The 21,754-nt window shown below is 51.2% G+C and overlaps 2 protein-coding genes across 11 annotated transcripts in view; one reads left to right on the top strand and one right to left on the bottom strand.

Annotated features, from left to right (window-relative positions):
* Nucleotides 1-8,133: 8,133 nt before the first annotated feature.
* Nucleotides 8,134-17,657, bottom strand: FASTKD3 (FAST kinase domains 3). 2 transcript variants are annotated; one of them, XR_007922423.2, is made up of 7 exons: nt 17,517-17,653; nt 15,432-16,882; nt 14,751-14,836; nt 12,715-12,889; nt 11,295-11,476; nt 10,251-10,365; nt 8,134-8,495 (listed from the first exon to the last, which is right to left on the bottom strand). XR_007922423.2 is itself a non-coding variant. In XM_008248840.4 (7 exons), the coding sequence occupies exons 2-7, from the start codon at nt 16,852-16,854 to the stop codon at nt 8,397-8,399; spliced, it is 1,968 nt and encodes a 655-aa protein (XP_008247062.3). In that variant the 5' UTR covers nt 16,855-16,882; nt 17,517-17,657; the 3' UTR covers nt 8,134-8,396. The 2 variants fall into 2 exon arrangements, 1 of the variants encoding a protein (XP_008247062.3); XM_008248840.4 differs by having other exon boundaries at nt 11,295-11,364; nt 17,517-17,657.
* Nucleotides 17,658-17,702: 45 nt separating this feature from the next.
* Nucleotides 17,703-21,754, top strand: part of MTRR (5-methyltetrahydrofolate-homocysteine methyltransferase reductase) — a 30,964-nt gene continuing 26,912 nt past the window's right edge. For 5 of the 9 annotated variants that reach the window (XM_070056850.1, XM_051853409.2, XM_070056848.1 and 2 more), the window contains exons 1-3: nt 17,718-17,810; nt 19,204-19,357; nt 20,250-20,403. In XM_070056850.1, the coding sequence (XP_069912951.1) occupies nt 19,229-19,357; nt 20,250-20,403 (283 nt within the window). In that variant the 5' untranslated portion in view covers nt 17,718-17,810; nt 19,204-19,228. Of the gene's footprint in view, nt 17,811-19,203; nt 19,358-20,249; nt 20,404-21,754 lie in introns of all 9 variants that reach the window. The other 4 variants (XM_002721818.5, XM_051853410.2, XM_070056851.1 and 1 more) reach the window with 4 other exon arrangements.

Here is a 21,754-nt window from a genome sequence, read left to right as displayed (position 1 = left end):
ATGGAGCCTAAGGCAGATACCTGACCCCAGGAACCGTGGTGCCTAAGGCAGATACCTGACCCCAGGACCCATGGAGCCTAAGGCAGATACCTGACCCCAGGACCCATGGAGCCTAAGGCAGATACCTGACCCCAGGACCCATGGAGCCTAAGGCAGATACCTGACCCCAGGACCCATGGAGCCTAAGGCAGATACCTGACCCCAGGACCATGGAGCCTAAGGCAGATACCTGACCCCAGGAACCATGGAGCCTAAGGCAGATACCTGACCCCAGGACCATGGAGCCTAAGGCAGATACCTGACCCCAGAAACCATGGAGCCTAAGGCAGATACCTGACCCCAGGACCCATGGAGCCCTAGGCAGATACCTGACCCCAGGACCCATGGAGCCTAAGGCAGATACCTGACCCCAGGACCCATGGAGCCTAAGGCAGATACCTGACCCCAGGAACCATGGAGCCTAAGGCAGATACCTGACCCCAGGACCAATGGAGCCTAAGGCAGATACCTGACCCCAGGACCCATGGAGCCTAAGGCAGATACCTGATCCCAGGACCATGGAGCCTACGGCAGATACCTGACCCCAGGACCCATGGAGCCTAAGGCAGATACCTGACCCCAGGACCCATGGAGCCTACGGCAGATACCTGACCCCAGGACCCATGGAGCCTAAGGCAGATACCTGACCCCAGGACCCATGGAGCCTACGGCAGATACCTGATCCCAGGACCCATGGAGCCTACGGCAGATACCTGATCCCAGGACCCATGGAGCCTAAGGCAGATACCTGACCCCAGGACCCATGGAGCCTAAGGCAGATACCTGACCCCAGGACCCATGGAGCCTAAGGCAGATACCTGACCCCAGGACCCATGGAGCCTAAGGCAGATACCTGACCCCAGGACCCATGGAGCCTAAGGCAGATACCTGATCCCAGGACCATGGAGCCTAAGGCAGATACCTGACCCCAGGACCCATGGAGCCTAAGGCAGATACCTGATCCCAGGACCCATGGAGCCTAAGGCAGATACCTGACCCCAGGACCCATGGAGCCTAAGGCAGATACCTGACCCCAGGACCATGGTGCCTAAGGCAGATACCTGATCCCAGGACCATGGAGCCTACGGCAGATACCTGACCCCAGGACCCATGGAGCCTAAGGCAGATACCTGACCCCAGGACCATGGTGCCTAAGGCAGATACCTGATCCCAGGAACCATGGAGCCTAAGGCAGATACCTGATCCCAGGACCATGGAGCCTACGGCAGATACCTGACCCCAGGACCCATGGAGCCTAAGGCAGATACCTGACCCCAGGACCATGGAGCCTAAGGCAGATACCTGATCCCAGGAACCATGGAGCCTAAGGCAGATACCTGACCCCAAGACCCATGGAGCCTAAGGCAGATACCTGACCCCAGGAACCATGGAGCCTAAGGCAGATACCTGACCCCAGGACCCATGGAGCCTACGGCAGATACCTGACCCCAGGACCCATGGAGCCTAAGGCAGATACCTGACCCCAGGACCCATGGAGCCTAAGGCAGATACCTGATCCCAGGACCCATGGAGCCTACGGCAGATACCTGATCCCAGGACCCATGGAGCCTAAGGCAGATACCTGACCCCAGGACCCATGGAGCCTAAGGCAGATACCTGACCCCAGGACCCATGGAGCCTAAGGCAGATACCTGACCCCAGGACCCATGGAGCCTAAGGCAGATACCTGATCCCAGGACCCATGGAGCCTAAGGCAGATACCTGACCCCAGGACCCATGGAGCCTAAGGCAGATACCTGATCCCAGGACCCATAGTGCCTAAGGCAGATACCTGACCCCAGGACCCATGGAGCCTAAGGCAGATACCTGACCCCAGGACCCATGGAGCCTAAGGCAGATACCTGATCCCAGGACCCATAGTGCCTAAGGCAGATACCTGACCCCAGGACCCATGGAGCCTAAGGCAGATACCTGACCCCAGGACCCATGGAGCCTAAGGCAGATACCTGACCCCAGGAACCATGGAGCCTAAGGCAGATACCTGATCCCAGGACCCATAGTGCCTAAGGCAGATACCTGACCCCAGGACCCATGGAGCCCTAGGCAGATACCTGACCCCAGGACCCATGGAGCCTAAGGCAGATACCTGACCCCAGGACCCATGGAGCCTAAGGCAGATACCTGACCCCAGGAACCATGGTGCCTAAGGCAGATACCTGATCCCAGGTCAGGGGCAGGAAATGGGTAAGAGCGGGGACATCCTGGTCTGTGAGGAAAATGTCCAGACTCGGTGTGACGAGGTCAGGAGGACAGTGGGACCAACGTGAAGGGTGTCTGGTCTGCAGCGAGCATAATTTAGGTGTTAAAAAGAGGGTTGCACAACTTGACTCTCACTGGGATTAAACATGACAATAGGTCTGATCTGATTTCATCATCATTTAAAAAAAAATCATCTATTATTTTTCACTTTATGTTTCTGTGTGGGAGCAAACTGTTGAAATCCTTACTTAATGTATACTAAGCTGATCTTCTGTATATTAAGATAATCGAAAATGAATCTTGATGTGACTGGAAGGGGAGAGGGAGTGGGAAAGGGGAGGGTAGTGGGTGGGAGGGACGGTATGTGGGGGAAGCCATTGTAATCCATAAATCGTACTTTGGAAATTTATATTCATTAAATAAAAGTTAAAAAAAAAGAGGGTTGCAAAGAACTGAAATGCATCAAATAACTTCACGTGTCCATAAAAATGCATGCAAACAAGCCAGATCCTGGCCAGACCACCAGAGGTTTATCCTAAAACTCAATACAAAGGAAGAAACACTGGTTTTGGTTTTTCTATATAAAACGTTTAGGATACACTGACAGTCAACAGGACAAAGCTCTTCCTTGTACTTGAATGAAAGCTGGTAAGAGTGGAATGAATGGCAGCACTGAGAAGCCATTTTGGTTTTTTCTCTGCAGCACCAAGTGAAAATAATGGGTCTGGTCCACAGCCACCCACAGGTGCTACAACTGGAGGACAGAGCATGACGGAGGGATCGTTCTCCATGGATGCCAACAAGACGTCATGGCACCCCGTGACGAGAAATTCTGGCTGGATTTAAGCCAGTCTCGGGATCTGACTCAATTCAACAGGAAACACAAGAGCGAGAGGAACAAGTTAGACAACACCCAACAATGCAGGGCATTCTACAGAGAAATTGATCTAATTTCTCCAGGAACTCAATGGCATGACAACTAGGTGAGGGAGAGGGGTAGTTACGGACCAAGAGTCCACAGAGATTAGTACAATCTATAAAGGTCCTATGTGGACTCGGGTTCTGATTCAAACAAAGCACCAGCTGACAACGAAGGAAACTTAGGATATTGACCGGATATTAAATGGAAGGTAATACAAGTTTAATTTCTAAAATGGCTCCATAGTTAGATGAAAAAAGAAAAAAGCTGAGCATACAATGATATGATAGCTTGACTTCTCCAGGAACATTCCAGTAAAAAGGAGACGAGATGAAATATGATCAGAAAATTATGGTAATTTTTCAGGGTGAATAGAGGACGCCTGTGGACCCATTATACTGTTCTTCCAGCACTTGTGTGGGTTCAAAACTTTCCATGAGAGAAGTTAAAAACAGCAGGGTTATTAAGAGATATTGTTTCTGCCAGCCTCAGAGCCCTGTAGAATCTTTCTACAGACTTTCTACAGGCTGTGCACCACATGCCAGACTCACTGGAGTTGTTGTTGGAGACTCACTTTCCCTGGGATGGGATCAGCAGGACCATCACCAGCATGTGAAGGCAAATTCCTCTCGACAGAGCCCAGCAGTCAGCGAGCATCAGCGTCAAGTTCAGCTGCCCGTCCGGGGCACACCACAGCAACCCAGAGACTGCCAGTCAAAGGGGCAGACAGGGTCAGCATGGAATTTGGGGAATGGTGAGTTAAAGGAAAGTTTAACACAGCTGGGCTGGGGAGACTGCACAGCCTGGGAAGCTGTGTCAGCATCCTCACTGGTTAGATCAGCGCGGAACGTGGCGTCCTGAACTCCCACACCTGAAGCCTCACAGTTTGGCTACTTCGCTGAGTCAAAGACCCACACAGCTCAGATCTTGCAGGCAACACTGAGCTGTTTTAGTGCTTTGATTTCAAAAGTTGGGAGGACAAACCGCCTCAGCACCACGTCCTTGATGCTACTCACAGACGCACTGTCCCAGGCTCACAGCTGCGCCTACAGGTGCTGAGCCCATCAGTCCTGCTCCTCGCCTCGGTTTCTCCTAGTGAGTCTAGTCTAGTCTCCCACCATTTACCGTTTTTCCAGGCCTTGGGCTGAACAGCGTACAGGCCCGTCTCGTGACACTCTCCTTCACTCAGCTCTTAAGACTGTAAGCAGATCTGGGTGCATTCCTGAGTCGGAAGTCCACCACCTGGGGGCAGAGTTCACCACTAAGGGGCTGAGGGCCCTCCTCACATTGGCCTTGGCTTTTTTTTTTTTTTTGACAGGCAGAGTGGACAGTGAGAGAGAAAGGTCTTCCTTTGCCGTTGGTTCACCCTCCAATGGCCGCTGTGGCCAGCGCACCGCGCTGATCCGATGGCAGGAGCCAGGTGCTTCCTCCTGGTCTCCCATGTGGGTGCAGGGCCCAAGCACTTGGGCCATCCTGCACTGCACTCCCGGGCCACAGCAGAGAGCTGGCCTGGAAGAGGGGCAACCGGGACAGAATCCGGCGCCCCAACCAGGACTAGAACCCGGTGTGCCGGCGCCGCAGGCAGAGGATTAGCCTAGTGAGCTGCGGCGCCGGCCTTGGCTTCCTTTTGAGGGAGCTACTTTCTTGGCTGCCCAGAACTGCGTGCAGTGTGATGAGTTCTGCTCCTTCCTGGTTTTCCTCCCATCTAATATCTGCCACGTGTACCAAGATTGGGAAGCCGGGATGCTGCTCTTCCAGGAACTCCTTCCGGAAGGATCTCATCTGGGGCCTGCTTCTGGCGAAGAGGGTTAGGGAAGGGGACGAAAATGGCCTGGGGCTAGTTCAGGCTGAGCTGGGTGCCGCCCACAGGTGCCTGCACACACACACACACACACACACACACACACCCCTCCCCACACCACAGTTCAGGCCGAGCCCGGGTGCCGCCACAGGTGCCTGCCTGCACACACACACACACACACACACACCTCCCCACACCGCAGTTCAGGCCGAGCCCGGGTGCCGCCACAGGTGCCTGTACACACACACACACACACACACACACACACACACCCCACCCCACACCACAGTTCAGGCCGAGCCCGGGTGCCTGCACACACACACACACACCCCTCCCCACACCACAGTTCAGGCCGAGCCCGGGTGCCTGTGCACACACACACACACACACACACACACCCCTCCCCACACCACAGTTCAGGCCGAGTCCGGGTGCCTGCACACACACACACACACACACCCCTCCCCACACCACAGTTCAGGTCGAGCCCGGGTGCCTGCACACAAGAGGCTGTCTAGGGTTTCAGAGCCACAGCCTGGTCATGTGCTAAACTTTGCTGCCCCCTAGTGATGGGATCAAAGAACATCCCCATCGCTTCAAGGTCAGGCTTCCAAGGGCAGCTGTCCTGGCTTAGCTGCCAGGGACTCATTCCAAACCCTCAGTGGGTGCCCGAAATCGGACAGAACCAGATCCTCGGTTCACTTCTCCCTGTGCAAACACTCCCATGATAAAACTGAAGTTGCAAATCAGACAAGTGGGAGAGTCACAGTAATTAATACAATAGAACTATATACTACAGTTCAGTAGTCTTAAGTAGCATTTTCACTTCCTGTGTTCAGACGGCAGGTAATTGAAGCCACTGAAAGCAAAGCTGCAGATAAGAGGGGACCACTGTGAAATAGTTTTCCCACATGGTGTTTGTTCTTTGCGTGACATTTCACAGGTGCAGACGTCTGTGCCTGTCGAATTCACCCCCACCAACCTTATCATCTATTTATTCGCCCGAACCATTTTCACATGTGCATTTTAAGGGTAAAAATATGTTTGAAGCAGTGCCCACTTGGCTCTCATTTCCTTTCCTGGAATGTCCCTGCTGCCTTGCACTGGGTGTTCCAGCCACAATTCCCAGACCCCCAGACCTCTGCTTCCTCCTAAAATCCAGCTCTCAACCCATCATGCGAGGTCTCTCACTGGCGGAGTCGGCCAAGGTCTTTGCTTTCCGAGTCTTCCATGGGCTTCAGGGGTGCCCAGGGCTCATCACCCACCCCCCGCTCGCGTCCTTGGTTCTGTCACCTGACTCCCAGCCCAAGGACAGGACTCTTCCAGGCTCACCCGTGAGCTCTGGCATCAGCAGAACCCTCTAGGAGGCGTCTGGTGTTTATGAGGTGGGGAGGGAGGACCCAAGGAGGCAAAGGCACAACAGAAGCTGTAGCAACAGGAGCTGTGGCAACAGTGCCAAGCAGAGTATCTGCCTGTGACGAGGGCAGCCAGGGCTCAGAAACAGGCAGAGGAGGACTGTTCAGGAGTCCCACTGCTGCACACACACACACGAGCTGTTCTCACACGTTGCCACTGCCTCTGTGAGGCTGTTGACTGGTTAAGTCCCTTTGCCTCTTTAAAAGGCGAGCCATTAACCCCACCACACACTTTGGGGTTGGGGTTCACACCAAGGGTGTGTGGCGTCTTGGAAGGAGGTGAGCAGTGAGGTGAGAGTGGACAGGTAACTGGGAGGGAGCTATGACTGGGCTGGGCACAGGGAAGCAGAACATAGCCCAGGACTGGCCTTTACCATTGAGGGGTTTCTGGACATAACCCAGGGCCCATCCTGGGCTAAAAGTCAAGACCACTCGTTTGCAGTAGTCTAACTTACCCAGATCCCACAGGTGAGACTCTCATCAATGGCAAGGTCACCGGGGTGCATGGACACACCAGGACGTGTGGCCCCACCTCCTGTTGCTCTGCCCCTTGCCCCCCTGGAATCAAGGTGTAATATTACAGGTGATCTGAGGGCTTACCTGGTCTCCATTTCCTGATCAAAAGTTAAAAACCACCAGAAAAACTGGAGCAGTGTGGTGAGTAGTGATTCTGACACAGTAAGACCAATGCATATGCCTGGTATGTAAACTACCTTTTTCTGTTGTTTTTATTTTCATTTTATTTGAAAGGCAGAGTGACAAGGAAAATCCAGGACCCCAGAACTCCATCTGGGTCTCCCGAGTGGGTGGCACTGACCCCAGCACTTAGGCCATCATCTGCTGCCTTCCCTGGGCTGCCCACTAGGAAGTCAGATTGGAAGCAGAGCCAAGACTCAAATCAGCCACAGACAGGGAATGCAGGCACCACAAGTGGCGGCTTAAATGCTGTGCCAAACACCCACTCCAATTTCTGTGGTTTTAAGCCACTCAGTTTGTGCTTCTGTTATACAGTCCTAGGAAATGAAGACACAACCATGTCATTTTGTGTGATCAACCCTCAGGAACTCAAGCACAAGGTCAGCTACAAAGTGACACTCAAACCCAGATTCCCAGCCACTGTGCCCAGGCCCAAACCTGACATTCACCACAGGTGATGACATATGGGGGTGGGGACAGGTATTGTCTCTGTGTTCAGTCACCTGAAATCTGGACCAGCACTAACCAGAGGCAAACTCCTGCGGTGTGACCCACGGTGGCTTGTCCCTGTCCAAGGTCCAGCACTCACTGGGGGTAGACAGAGACCTTTCTGCCACACACGTCCGCCTGCCTCTGGCCCTCTTCTCCCCTGCAGCTGTAACCTGACCATGATGGGCACTGATGCACCTGCCATGAACTCTTGACAACCCCAAATCATTCCTAGCTTCAAATGATGAGATTCTCCCACCAAACAACTCCCCCATACCTCTGCCCACAGATGTGCTGCTTCACTTCTCCAAACACTAAAGAGAGGAGTCCTCATATTAATATAACTTATAAGTAAATGGTATCCTCACATAATTTTATGTCATACATGGTTATATACAAAGTATTGTGGAATCTATTTTTCACTGTTCCTTCTTAAACCTGAAAATAAGAGAGAAATAAAATGTCTTCCTTACATTTGTTGGAAAAGTAAATAGGTCTCTAAAGAACATATTTTCACTTTGCATATTATTGCAAACAAAAGACTTAAAATGACATTTATTCACTATATTCCTTTATTAAACTTATCAGCTGTTTGATGTATAAAAATTATCTGACACTAGTATTAAATTAAGATGAACTTTAAATCTACCACTAGTAACTGTTACACATGGTATAAGGAGACTTATGGACCCTCTCCAGATCGTCAATCTACAAACATAATTCTGCAATGTGGCTAATTCAAAACTTTTTCTTTATACCAAGTTGTAGAAAAACATCAATTCTTTCACATTCCAAGTTCTGAAGCCAGGATTCCTTGTTACCAACGAGCAGCCGTGTTTTGAGGAAACAGCTTCCTTTGTAAATACTCTACCAACTCCAGTCTCGATTTGAGTACCTCAATCTCATGATAGGGCACCTGCAGAGGGAAGAGAACAGTTGGCCACGCTCCTTCACAGCTGGGGACAACTATGTTTTTTACGTCAACTGGTTCCTTATTCCCTCCAGACAGCTACGTGAACCCACAGAGGACAGTAATTGCTCCTGCCTGGACCACAGCTTGGCACAGAGGAAGGCTCTGCGGAGTGAGCAAGTGAGTGAACGACAGCTGCTAAGGACCAAACACAATCCCTGGGCCTCCAGGGGCTCTCAACCGAGATGGCGAGTTAAATACAAAATGCACAGAAACAGACTGGGAACCTAGTGCCAACAGGAAGGAGGCTTAGCCGGGGTGGGAGGTGCAGCCGAGCTGGAGCTGACAGACAGCCAGCATTCAGGCTCAGGTGAAGAAGAGGCTGGCAATGGGAGCAGCATGGAGGAGGAGGGGAGAGGGCTCACAGGAAGGCGGGGCAGGGTGGCTGGGCAGCAGGGTGGCTAGGTAACAGGGTGGTTGGGCAGCAGGGCGGCTGGGTACCAGGGCAGCTGGGCAGCAGGGTGGCTGGGTAATAGGGCAGCTGGGAACCAGGGTGGCTGGGCAGCAGGGAGGCTGGGTAACAGGGTGGCTGGGCAGCAGGCCAGGCTCCTGAAGAACCAGGCAGGGGGCAGCTATGGAGGGTCCTGAATGTTACAATATAGAAAAGTCCCCAAAAGAGTAAAGAAGCAGTAATGGATGGCATAGCAGGGAGAGCCACCGCCTGTGACACCGGCACCCCATATGGGTGCCAGTTGTTGTCCTGGATGCTCCACTTCCAATCCAGCAGCCTGCTAACAGCCTGGGAAAAGCCTAGGGGCCCTGCATCCATGTGGGACATGCGGATGAGGCTCCTGGCTCTGGCCTAGCCCAGCACTGGCTACTGCGGCCATGTGGGGAGTGAACCAGCAGATGGAAGATCTATTCCTCACCCTGTAACACTGACTTTCAAATAAATAAATAAATCTTAAAAAACAACAAAAAAGCAGTGGTTTCTGGGCATACATGGTACGATTAGTTTAGGAAAATTCATCCCGGGAAATGCAAGACAAGGGAGAAAAACGCCTCCAGACGGAAGAGCAGAGAAAGTGTCAGAGCCCCAACACAGAGACTCAGGGCCACTGTCATTCGCATTTACAACACGTGCCCCCACAGGACCGGACACATACTCACATGGAAAACAACAAGGCCTTAAACTAAGGCTTGGCCATCTTGTTTACTTTTAGTCACTAATCAGGGGTAACTGAAACAGTAATCTAAAAGCAGAGCCTAGAGTATACATGTGCCCCAGAGCGGGGCAAATGCCACACTGCAAACACATGCCAAGGGACTTAAGCCCAATTCAAAGCTGGTATTTAAAATAGATGAAAGATTCGTGTCCCCTGGCCTGGCAGATCACTTAGCTCTTTGAAAATAAATTAAAATGGAGACCGGGCCTAAGAAATCCCTGAACAGACAAGCCAGTTAAATCTTGAGAGTAACCCGAATGCTATTACAATGGAAGTGACACCTGGGACATTTCCTACAAACGCTTGTGCTAGAGCAGCACTGAGGCTCAGCCAGCCCGATCAGGTATTTACTCTGCTGTGCTTACACCGTCTTCAGGAAGCCACTCTGTCTGTCCCTTGTTCATCCCCTTGGGGGAGTTCCCAAACCACTTTTGGTGGGCACTGCTCAACTCATGAATTGCTGTTAGGAACAATAACTCTAGGAAAAGCAAACCTGAATTAGAAGTTGCTTTGGGGGTGGGGGGTGAAACCATACCTGAACAACTTGGTAACCAAGTAACTGCAGGTGTCTTTGTTTAATGGCCTCTTTTCCTAGTAAATGCTTGCCATTAGAGCAAAATCTTTGTGGACCATCAATGCACAGTGCTACTCTGGAAAATCAAAAACGAGAAAGAATTTTTAAAACAACATGGATTACTTATATGGTATTAATTTAAGTGCTATAGTTTATTTTGCATTTGGCTATTCCTATGTGTCAATAACATTCTCGGGGTCAGTGCTGAGGTGCAGGTATCCCCTATAGGCATTGGTTCTAGTCCTGGCTACTCTTCTTCTGATCCAGCTCTCTGCTATGGCCTGAGAAAGCAGTAGAAGATGGCTCAAGTACTTGGGCCCCCACCCACGTGGGAGATCTGGAAGAAGCTCCTGGCTCCTGGCTCCGGAACAGCCCAGCTCCAGCCGTTGTGGACATTTGGAGAGTGAACCAGCAGATGGAAGACCTTTCTCTCTGTTTCTCCCTCCCGCTGTCTGTAACTCTAACTCTCCAATGAATAAATAGGTGATGGTTGAAGCTTTTGAAAAGGTACTTAATTTCATTACTGTTAACCCCTGTAAAATATACAAGGACTTTCCAGAAGCAGAAGTTGAAAGCATTCTGGAATCATGTCTATTTTTTTCATCTTCTGAAGGAAAAGATCATTGATTAACCTCAGTAAGTCTTGAACAGGGAGTCCATCCACACTGCGGCATATCAGGTTAAGCCACTGCTTGCAATGCCAACATCCCACAGAGGAGTGCTGGTTCAAGTCCTGGCTGCTCCATTTCTGATCAAGCTTTCTTCCTGCTGATGCACTGGGAAGGCCGCAGATAATGGCCCAAGTGCTTGGGTCTCTGCCACCCACGTGGGAGACCTAGATGGAGTCCCTGGTGCCTGGCTTCAGTCTGGTTCAGTCCTGGCTGTTGCAGCTATTTGGGGAATGAATCAGTGGATGGACATTATCTTTCTCCCTCTGTTACTCTGCCTTTCAAATAATAAATAAAAATTTAAAAATACCTTGGAACAAAAACTAGAATACTTTACCTTTTATAGACATCTTCATCAACTGAAACTGGTAATACAAATCCTTCTTCATCTAATTTAATTTCAACATCTGGTGAGAGAAGAAAGGAAAAACTCTTCGTGTGATACCCTCATAAAAACTATCTTCCAGGGTTCCTCTGTTCTGGTTTCTTCCACACTGCATTTACCAGGTGTGCTGCAGGCTGCAAAGTAATGACCACAATCAAACACGGAGAGATTCTGAATCGAATCAGCTGTACGACCAACCAAGGTAGTCTGACATTAAGGCTCAGCTACGCTAAAGCAAGAAGTAGGTCACGAGTTATCCGCGGTGATAAGAACCATGGCTGTCTCTTTCCCCTCAGCCAGAGGCAGGGATCTTTCAAGCCAGACGTGAAGAAGAGGCTTGGAGTCGGGCACAGTTCACTACTGGGCGGGCACTGCTTCCCGAGCAGGTCAGACACCCTCTGACCGTGTCCCTGCACAGAAGGTAAGCAGAGAGAGGCCATCCTGTGCAACCCATGAGCTGCCGTCTTTCAGCTGTCAACTTTAAAGAGCCATCAAGCAGGAGGACTTGGCTTTCCGGTCAGTGCTATGAAGCAGAACCCTGTGCAGTGTGGAAGTTTCAATTTGTGATGGCCAATCTGGCGGCCACGGTGGTTACTGCGCACTTGAAACAGGGCTAGGGGCTGGCGCTGTGGAGTATGGGTAAAGCCACTGCTTCCAATGCTGGCAACCCATATGGGTGCCAGTTCTAGTCCCAGCTGCTCCACTTCCAATCCAGCTCTCTGCTATGGCCTGGGAAAGCAGAAGAAGATGGCCCAAGTCCTTGGGTCCCTGCACCCATGTGGGAGACCCAGAAGAAGCTCCTGGCTCCTGGCTTTGGATCAGCACAGCTCTGGCCATTGTGGCCAACTGGGGAGTGAACCAGTGGGTCGAAGACCTCTCTCTCTGCCTCTCCTCTCTCTGTGTAACTCTTTCAAATAAAATAAATAAATCTTTTTTAAAAAAAGAAACAGGGCTAGTGTAAGAACTGGACTTTTTCTAACTTTTATTAGTTTCAGTTTAAATAGCCACTTACACCAGTGGCTTCTATATTTGGATAGCACAGGCCTGGATTATAACTGCAGCTCGCAAACATTCACTGTGTTCCAAACATTTCTATCTCATGGAATCCTTCCACAAGCATCTGAGGTCGCCATTCCTACTCTCACTGGACGAGGAAGAAAGCAGAAAAGGGTTCATCTGCCCAGCACTCTGCTACCGTAAGACAGCCCAGACAGTCTCTTGACGCTACAGCTCAGTGCTAACAAGCCACGGTCTGCGGGGGAGGGACTGCAGCATTTTGTAGTCCCAGAGAACTTCCATGCTAAGTCCTGCACATCCGCAAAAGAGGAAGGGGCACTTGGGTCAAGACCACAAAACTTCCTACACCACTTACCTATGGTATAACAATAGGGTGTTAACACTTTGGAAGCAAAATACAGTCTTGCTCCGAAAAGGTCAATGAGTCCAATCATCACAGATTTATAAAGCTGAAAATCCACAGGCGTCTCCAGGGAACAACATGGAGTAAGAAACGATTTCACTTGATATTTGGGAAGGAGTTTTGGACCCTAAAAATTTCATGTGCAAACAGGAGAAAGCCAAGTAAGACACAAAACCTGACAATAAGTTAAAGGTTAGCTAATTATAAAAGTTTGATACAAAATTACTTAATAGGCATGATACTTTTCCAAAATTTATGGTAGACAGGTTTCTCACAAATGACAACGCAAAAGAATACAGTTCAAAGGATGCTTTAACCGTGTGTAGAAAGCAGTCGCTGGCCACCGCAACGGAAAAGACGAGAGGAACTGGGAGGCAGGAACAGCAAGGACGCTCCCAGGACAGGAAGCGACTTTCGGAGAACTGCCAAAGGGCCTTCAGCACGTCACCAGGTTTTACAGTAAAACACAACAGAGCTGACATTTCTATTTAGTAAGAAAATGGTAGTGATATAAAAATGGTGCTGGCAAACCGGTTATCCATCTGGAAAATAACTTTTATCACCTATCGTAGGCTTCCCGAGAAGCTTAATGATCCAAGGAAAGTTAAGGAGACTTTTTTTTTTTAAATTTAGTGAAATATTTGCATATTTGTGATGAAATATTCTTAAGCAAGAAAGGAAACCCAGACATGAAAGACAGATTGGACTACTGAAAAATTAAACTTCAAACATAATTAAAAAAAAACACAGAAAAGTTATTCCTGTTTTAAAATGAGTTCTTTAAAAGACAACCCAGCACAAATGAGTGTCAAGGTGCAGAAAGACAACTCATAAGAAATATAAATAGGCAACAAACACCTGAAAATGTGCCAGCTTCGTTGTTGCTTACAAAATGCAACTGTAGCTTGTGATATGATACTGTTTTTCACACTGCAATAGAAGTAACAGAGACAAGGTAACCTCTTATTGCTGGCGAAACAGCGCATCTACAACGAAACAGTACATCTACAACTATGAAGGGAAAAAGATGCCAGCATTTGTAGAAAATTAATCCAGTGATCCTGTTTTTAGGAATCTAGTTTACAGATAACAAAAAAGCTCCATAAAAAGTATCGCAGAGTAACAAGGATGTTTATGGTAGCATTACTGACAGAAACAAAAGTTGGAACAAATCTGTGAGGGCATTAATAGAATGGACAGATAAGTATCATGAAGTACCAAGCCTCTCTTAAAAGGCAGGCTTCTGCTTGGTACAGCTGGCCTAAGATGTCCTCAATACACTGGCACAGAAGCCACCTGTACTCTGTTTAGCAAGTGCCTCTCCACTAGCAGAAAACGCTGGACAGGGCAAGCACAGGGCTGAGAACACTGTTCCTCCAGGAACGGTGGTAGAGGTGATTACTGTTAATGTACCTCAGTGCTCTCCACACCGCCCCAGGCAGCGGGTGGCCAAGCCTGCTGATGCTATTCCTGAGCCTACAGAGAGACACCACAGTTACGAAAATGAGTCTTCACACCACTGCACGGGAAAAACAACTCTCCCTAAACTCTAAGAGGGAAATGTCTGGCTTTGTTTTAAAACTCAGAGAATTTAGGAGCCGTTCAGCCCACCAATGAGACTTTGGCAGCAGCCGTGGGCAGTAAAACCCTTACAAACCCTCACGGAATGCAGCCACGCTCTAACATGTGCACCTGCAGCTTCTGATACAACTCTCTAAGGAAGCATACACAGCAGGAAATTGACCCTGAAGGGCAAGAACACAGAAATGAGGTCAAGTTGTTTAAAATAAACAACAACAACAACAAAGCACACACACACACACACACACACAGGTTATCCACCAAGTAAATCAAAGTTGTCAAACTTCTGCTTTCCACGGGGAGCAATGAGACAGAAGTGAAGAAACTCAGAAGAGGCCAGCGAGGACGAACTGTTCTGTTCTGTTTGCCCCCACAGGGCACTGAAGCCGCACAGTTCACGCTCTTACCTTATAGAAAGGGCATTCCAGGACTGAGGTTAGGAAGAGCTGGGTGAGCTGAGCCAGACTCACTCTGTCCAGGTAAGATCCTTCACCTGAAATAGAAAGCATCCCAGGCGTGGTTCCGTTTGAATTTTGCGACGTTAAAGCATTGTGGACACACAACCATCAGTTTATTCCTTTTTAAATGACAGAGAAGATGAAACCGTTAGAATTAATTATGCCCCCTTGTTGCCACCAATGAAACTGACTTCCAAGAACCTAAGCTCCTAGATAGAGTATAAGTGACAAAATATGTTTACAGAATTAACAGAAATGTCCTTTGTGGAGATCCAGCAATGTGACACACTTTGGCAGCCTTGAATTAAGATGAACCATAATATCCTACCAAAACAAGGTGACAGCTGCTCACTCATCAAAGGTTCTGACACATTACTGTGGCTGTCACCACTGCGGTGGCCGTACTCCAGGATTTCTCACCTGGGGCAGCATTTTGCTCCAAGTGCTGTCCTCCCTCTAGCCCATGTGTCAGAATTCTTTTACTCAGTTTCTACAGCATCTGTAACTTCAGATCTCCCCTTCAGATTATTATAGAGGCAAAAATAAAGGCAAAGTGTTGCTCAATGTAAGAGGTACAAACGAGATCTGAAAACATCCACATTCAACTCTCAGACATTACAACCAACTCACCTTGCAGCTGTTGAAGGAAAAAAGGGCTGAATATCTTCGGCATGAAGTTGACCGGGTGGTATTCGATAAGTGAGCAGGAATGGAGAAGTTTCAAGAGCGCTTTGGGTGGGAAGTAACTGAAATGAGTGGCGAGCCTAGCTTCTAGCTTCCCAAACAAAGCAGGGGCATTAGGGGGCAAATAGTTGAGTTTCCCGAAGGGCTCGATCAGTTTGGAAATCTGACTAGGTGAGAACTTCTCAGGTTGGCAAACAAACGTCTCGGCGGCGGCGTCAAGGATGGGCTGTGACAGGATCAGCTTCCTGCCGCAGTACTCCACGACCCTGCTGACCACCTCGGCGTCCAGGGAGAGACACAGCGCAGCCACGTGCTGCTCTAAGGCTTTCGTGAAGAACCTGTCATGTTGCCCAAAGTAGATGAAAGCGTCCAGGACCTTCCCGAGCTCCTCACTGGTGAAACGCGGGATGTGCCGCACAACGTGTTTCCCCAGCTTTATAACCAGAGGCAGTGCCTGCGTTTGATCGAGAACCACCAGGGCACTGAGCATCTGGCTGATGGATTTGGGGCTCAGGTAGGAAACGACTGAAAGGGAGACGCTGTTGAGCCGATTTAACAAGGCCTGGTGTTGGCTGACTTTTTCAGGACAGGCCTGCAGGATTCTGTAAAGGGCCATGATGTTCTCAGGGGTCAATGTCTCCACGTTTTCCCCCTGCAGCTGACACAGAACACTGTCCACTGCCGCACACCCTGGACCCTGAAGGGTAATCAGACTTTCCCCGAGCGCGCAGAGGCTGGGAGCATCCAGGCCTCCTCTCGTGAGGCGGTTCTGGCACTCCGCCGCCAGCGCTCCCATCAGGCTGCTCTGAGGATCCACCTGCAGGAGCGTCAGCGCTCGGAAGGCAGCGACCAGACTCGCGCCGGACAGGCGCGGGAGCTCCTGCTCCAACTGGAGGCACACAGCCCGGAAGACGCTGTCCTCCAGGAGGTCTGCGGGCGGCCCTCGGTCACCATGCCTTTTCTCCAGCTCGCAAAGCCGCTGCAAAGCTCTGGCTGCCACGCCGTCCGGCAGAGTGTCCAGGGAGCTCACAAAAGCCAGCACTTCTCCGGCTGAGCGGAAGCCGTCCAGTCTCTCGGAATGCACCTGCTCCTGCTCCAGCCTGTCCCAGGGGCCCACTGGAGAGGAGAGGGGCTCGCCGGCTGGGCGAGGGCCGGCTCCATTTTCTGCATGGAACTTGCGACCACAGGCACGACGGAGCCCCACTCTTCTGAAAGACTCAGCTTGTAGCGAACACGGCCGCGGACACAGACGCTCCCTGCTCGCGTGCAGAATGGGATTCGCAGGCCGGCTTTTCAGAGCGGCCAGAGCTCCGTGGATCCGCAAGTCAGGTAAATGGCACAGGTTCCTCCGCAGGGTGACGAAAGCCATGCCATCCGACTCAGTCCTTGATTGGCCACTGGATGAGGGGGCGACAAGAAAAGGGTCAACACACAGGCCAGCCCGGCTCACCCCAGAAAAGCAGGCCCCGGGACCCAGGAGAGGGGCTGGCATCCCGCAGACACGCTCGCGGGCACCCACCAGGCCTGGTGCGGGCGCCTCCCACGCGCGCTGTAGCCTGCGCGGGGCCGGGGCTCCATGGCCACCGCCGGCGGGTGCCCGGGGAGGACTCCAAACCAGGCTGGCTGCAGGAGAAGACAGCGTTTGAATGTATTAAAATAATAAAATAATCATAATAACATGAAAGGTGTCCTTGCGGTCGCTCGGCGCAAGAGCCGGTAAAGACGCGGCCCACAGGTGCGGCTTTCCCCCGGGAGTGAGGACGCGCAGACGGCTACCTCGGCAAAGGTCAAACAAGAGCACAGAGGGCCCACGAGAGGGGACGGGGCGGCCGGCGCACACCCGAGACCCTGCCCGGCGGTGGTTTGGGAAGGCTGGGGCGCGGGAGAGAGGGTACCGGAACCGCGTCCCCCCGCAATGAACAGGACCCCACCGACCGAGCGCCCGAGCCAGGCGCCCCGCGGACCAGCCCCACGCCAGAGCTGGCGCAAGGGCAGCTGCCGCCTGACAGGAAAGCCCGCACGGACACCTACCGAGCTCCGCCCGCCAGCCCGCGCGAGCGGCCCCGAAACGCCCAAACCTCGTGAGCTTCCGTACGTGAGTGCGCCGGCCGGGGGCGTCGGTGCGAGTGGAGCAGCCCGGCGCATGCGTGAAGCAGGGACACGCGCCAAGTTCCGCCCACACCAGGCGCACTGTGATTGGCTCAAACCTCCTGCGGCGCTTTCTATTGGTTCCGGGTGCTGAGCGTGCGCCCTGAGGGCGTGCGCGCGGGCGCAGACTTGGCGGCGTGGGCTGTATTGTACCGTGCGGTGTTGGGGGCTGCGCAGGTGAGCCCTGCGCGGGTTGCGTGGTGCAGGTCCCGGCAGTCCTGGCGCTGTCCCCCGTGGACCTGGCCAAGCAGGTGCTGGGGGCCTGCGCCCGGGACGTGGGGAGAGCGCTGCCCTGTGGGGCGGCCGCCGGAGCAGGGCGGGCTCCTGGGCAGTGATGGGGTCAGCTCCCGTCCGAGCCCTCGCGTGACCAGCGGTGCACCTGCCCTGTGCCGGGTGCTGCCCGCCGCCCCGGCGTACCCTGGGGTGGACGTGTGATTTCCTGGAGGTGCCAGTGGCCGAAGGAGCGTGGACCAGGGGTGGTCCATCGCCTCATCTGCGGGTTCGGTTGGAATCTGTCCGTAGGAATGGACAGTCTCCCCGGTTTAGCCACTGGCCGAGCACGGGAACGAATCTGGGGGCGCCCCTCGTGTTGCCCCGGGTTCCAGCGGCTTGCATGTATTTTGTCCATACACACGAAGAAGGCTTGTGGACGATTGAGTGAAAGGTGAAGCCCAAACTTACAAGGGGTCTTCAGAAAATTCATAGGAAATATGCATTAAGAAAAACACTGTGCGGGTATTTCAGAATGTTTTGTGCCCAAAGCTGCTTACCCTTTAATTCCGTTTTCCACAATCGTTTTCAAGTACTCTTGTAGGTACAGACACACGTGCACACTTGTTTGATATTGAATTAAATGACAAGGGGGAGTATGGGCTTCCATTAACTTTTTAAAAAATTTTAAATTTTTTTTAAAGATTTATTTGAAAGAGTTACAGAGAGAGGTAGAGACAGAGAGAGAGGTCTTCCATCTGCTGGTTCCCTCCCCAGATGGCCGCAGTGGCTGGAGCTGTACCAATCCGAAGCCAGGAGCCAGAAGCCTCTTCCGGGTCTCCCACGTGGGTGCAGGGGCCCAAGGACTTGGGCCATCTTCTGCTGCTTTCCCAGGCCTTAGCAGAAAGCTGGATTGGAAGAGGAGCAGCCGGGACTAGAACTGGCGCTTCAAGCCAGGGTGTTAACCTGCTGCACCATAGAGCCAGCCCCTTCCATTAACTTCAATACTCCGGTTAACATTGGGATCAATAGGAACCAAGAATCCAGTAATATTAATGGAATTTTTACTTGTCCCTTGTCTTAAGAAACAAAAGAATACCTAAGACGTGGAGTGATAACTAAGATAAGTGATAACTTATGGCACAACCTTTGCAGGCGTTAGGTCCTTTGTTTTATTCCTGTTTTTTCCTAATTTGATGGATTGTTTTGTCCAGGGCCATCTAGAGTCTTGTAGATTCAGTGCTAACAGATTTAGAGAAATAGCCGTGTCATACCATGTGTAGATACGTTGCATTTGTGCTTTGAGGACGGCGGGATGAGTAACAGGTGCCACTGCTTCATCCCCGTGTCTGTGTTCCAGCGTCGAGCTGTGGCTGCAGGCGGGCATGCGGAGGTTCTTGTTGCTGTACGCCACCCAGCGCGGCCAGGCGAAGGCCATCGCGGAGGAGATATGTGAGCAGGCCATGGCACACGGGTTCTCCGCTGATCTTCACTGTATGAGTGAGTCGGAGAAAGTAAGAACTGTCACTCCCAGGGGTCGCTGTGCTTTGTATGATTTGGTTGGGACACTCAATACCACCATAGTGTTTTCTTAGTAATTAGGAATTCTTATCAAATAAAGATTTTTCCAACTTTTTTTAAAACATAAAAATGTACATTTGAATTACGCTAAATAGCGTCAAAACCCACAACCACTGCTGTCACTGATAGCAGTAGCACGTGCCCCAGTTAGCTCCCGGTGGCTGTGAGAGCCAGTTTTGCACCGCGTGCATCTGAGTGCCTTGTTCTGTTTCCCCATGAGAGGCTTTGCCCATCACGTTAGAGCTCCACCAGTGAAAGCCCACCCAGATTGTCCGTGCAGTTGAACTCCAAGTGCTAGTGAACAATTCTGGAGGAGACGTGACTGCCTAAGGTCAGCGATGACGCGCCTTCACTCTCAGTCTGTAGAAGTTCCTGCCCTAGGAGACGGAAGACCTCAACAGAGGGTGGGCATTGTAGCTTCCTTGCCTTGCTGCTTGGAGCTCATGTGAACACCTAATGAAGAACACAATAGCAAAGAGTCAATTGTCTCTGTCCCCTCTCTGATTTTCCTGTTGGTAAAGGTTTGGACTAGATGGGACCTTGGCTGGGTGCCGTCTGGTGAAACACAGAGACAAGGACAAGTCAGATTCTCTGACCCTCTGGGTGAGCGTCAGCGAAGCAAGTGCTGGCCTCTGTGAGTGACTCCCTGCATCGGGGAACTTGTTGAAATCATTGCCGTGGTCATCAGGCATGCATCTCAAGTGACAGGTGGCAGGGGAAATTCAGAGGAAAAACAAGATGGGAAACCAAGCTGATTGCCTTCTGATGTGTTCATAAAAAACACATCTAGTGTCAGGTCTCTGACTGGATATCTTTGATTTGTAGTATAATCTAAAAACTGAAACAGCTCCTCTTGTTGTCGTCGTCTCTACCACGGGCACCGGAGACCCACCCGACACAGCCCGCAAGTTTGTTAAAGAAATACAGGACAAGACACTGCCACCTGATGTCTTTGCACACCTGCGGTATGGATTACTGGGTAATGGACTGTTTTCTCCTCCTGCTCTGCTGTGTTGTTACTACTTGAACTCTGGTATCTGCATATGTGTCACGCAGTTCATAGTTTTTTTTTTCTTTTTTTAAGATTATTTATTTAGTTGAAAGTCAGAGTTAACACAGAAAGAAGGAGAGGCAGAGGTGGGGGGGGAGAACAGAGAGAGAGAAAGGTCTTCCATTCACTGGTTCTCTCCTCAATTGGCCGCAATGGCTGGAGCTGCACCAATCCGAAGCCAGGAGCTTCTTCCAGGTCTCCCATGCAGGTGCAGGGGCCCAAGCACTTGGCCATCTTCCACTGCTTTCCCAGGCCACAGCAGAGAGCTGGATCAGAAGTAGAGCAGCCAGGACTCGAACTGGTGCCCATATGAGATGCTGGCACTGCAGGTGGCATCTTTACCTGCTACCCCACTGTGCCGGCCCCAGTTCATAGGTCTTTTCTGTTTTGATTTTATGTAAGAGTATACTTTTGTACACATAAAATACGTATTGTGGGTAACATGCTGTCTTGTGTGGCTGCCTCCCCAGTCTTCGCCCCTCTGCTCCACCTCTGCAGGAGCTCTGGAGTTGCACAAGGAGGACCAAGGGTGCCCATCAGATTCAGTCACAGCCTCTCCACAAGATGAGGGTGGGGGGCAGTCTTTGTTCCTTGGCTCCTCCTCTTGCTAACTCTGGCATCAGTCATTTTCAAAGCTCCTGGATGACTCTGTGAAGCATTCTGGGCTGGGTCAGATTTCCCAGGGCTCTGTGAGGCTTTAAAACACTAAGACACAGATCAGAAGGCCCAGCACAGCCAGTCTGACAGCAGAGCGGTGGATTGGCCCGTGTCGTTCCACACGGGGGTTCTGGGAGCAGAGCGTCTAACAAGGGTGGATTGTGCTGTGATCAATACGGATTGGAGATCTGAGACTGTGGCCTTGGCCTTTACCTCTCACACACAACATATTCATGACAGGATTTTACAGTGGTGACGATGATTTTTGAACTCTGCTTTCTGTATCTGAAGCGTGAACAAGAGCAGGTGTTTGGCATAAGGGTTAAGCTGCCCCATGCTCCTGCATGCCATGTTGGAATGCTGGGTTTGGGTTTTGACTCCACTCCTGATTCCAGCTCACTGCTGGGGTACCTCCTGGGACGCAGCAGTGAAGGCTCACGAAATTGGGTCCCCGCCACCCACATGGGAGACAAATTACCTTCCTGGCTCCTGGCTTCAGCCGGGCCCAGCCTTAGCTATCGAGGGCATTTGGGAAGTGAACCAGCAGATAGGAGCTTTGCTTGTCTCTCTGCCTTTCAAAGAAACAAAATAAATAAAAGAATTTTAGAATGAACATATATCG

Source organism: Oryctolagus cuniculus, chromosome 14 (assembly GCF_964237555.1).
Source record: "Oryctolagus cuniculus chromosome 14, mOryCun1.1, whole genome shotgun sequence".
In the NCBI taxonomy this organism is placed as follows: Eukaryota; Metazoa; Chordata; class Mammalia; order Lagomorpha; family Leporidae; genus Oryctolagus; species Oryctolagus cuniculus.
The sequence above is the reverse complement of the archived record's forward strand: the minus strand, read 5'-3'. Positions and strand labels throughout refer to the sequence as shown.

Excerpts from the sequence above, each read along its gene's own strand:
- FASTKD3 (XM_008248840.4), bottom strand. The coding sequence starts at position 16,854 with ATGGCTTTCGTCACCCTGCGGAGGAACCTGTGCCATTTACCTGACTTG. Across the intron at positions 14,837-15,431 it reads TTTCCTTCAACAGCTGCAAG|GTGAAGGATCTTACCTGGAC; the intron begins GTGAGTTGGTTG and ends TTTCTATTTCAG. Across the intron at positions 8,496-10,250 it reads TTGGTTACCAAGTTGTTCAG|GTGCCCTATCATGAGATTGA; the intron begins GTATGGTTTCAC and ends TTCCCTCTGCAG.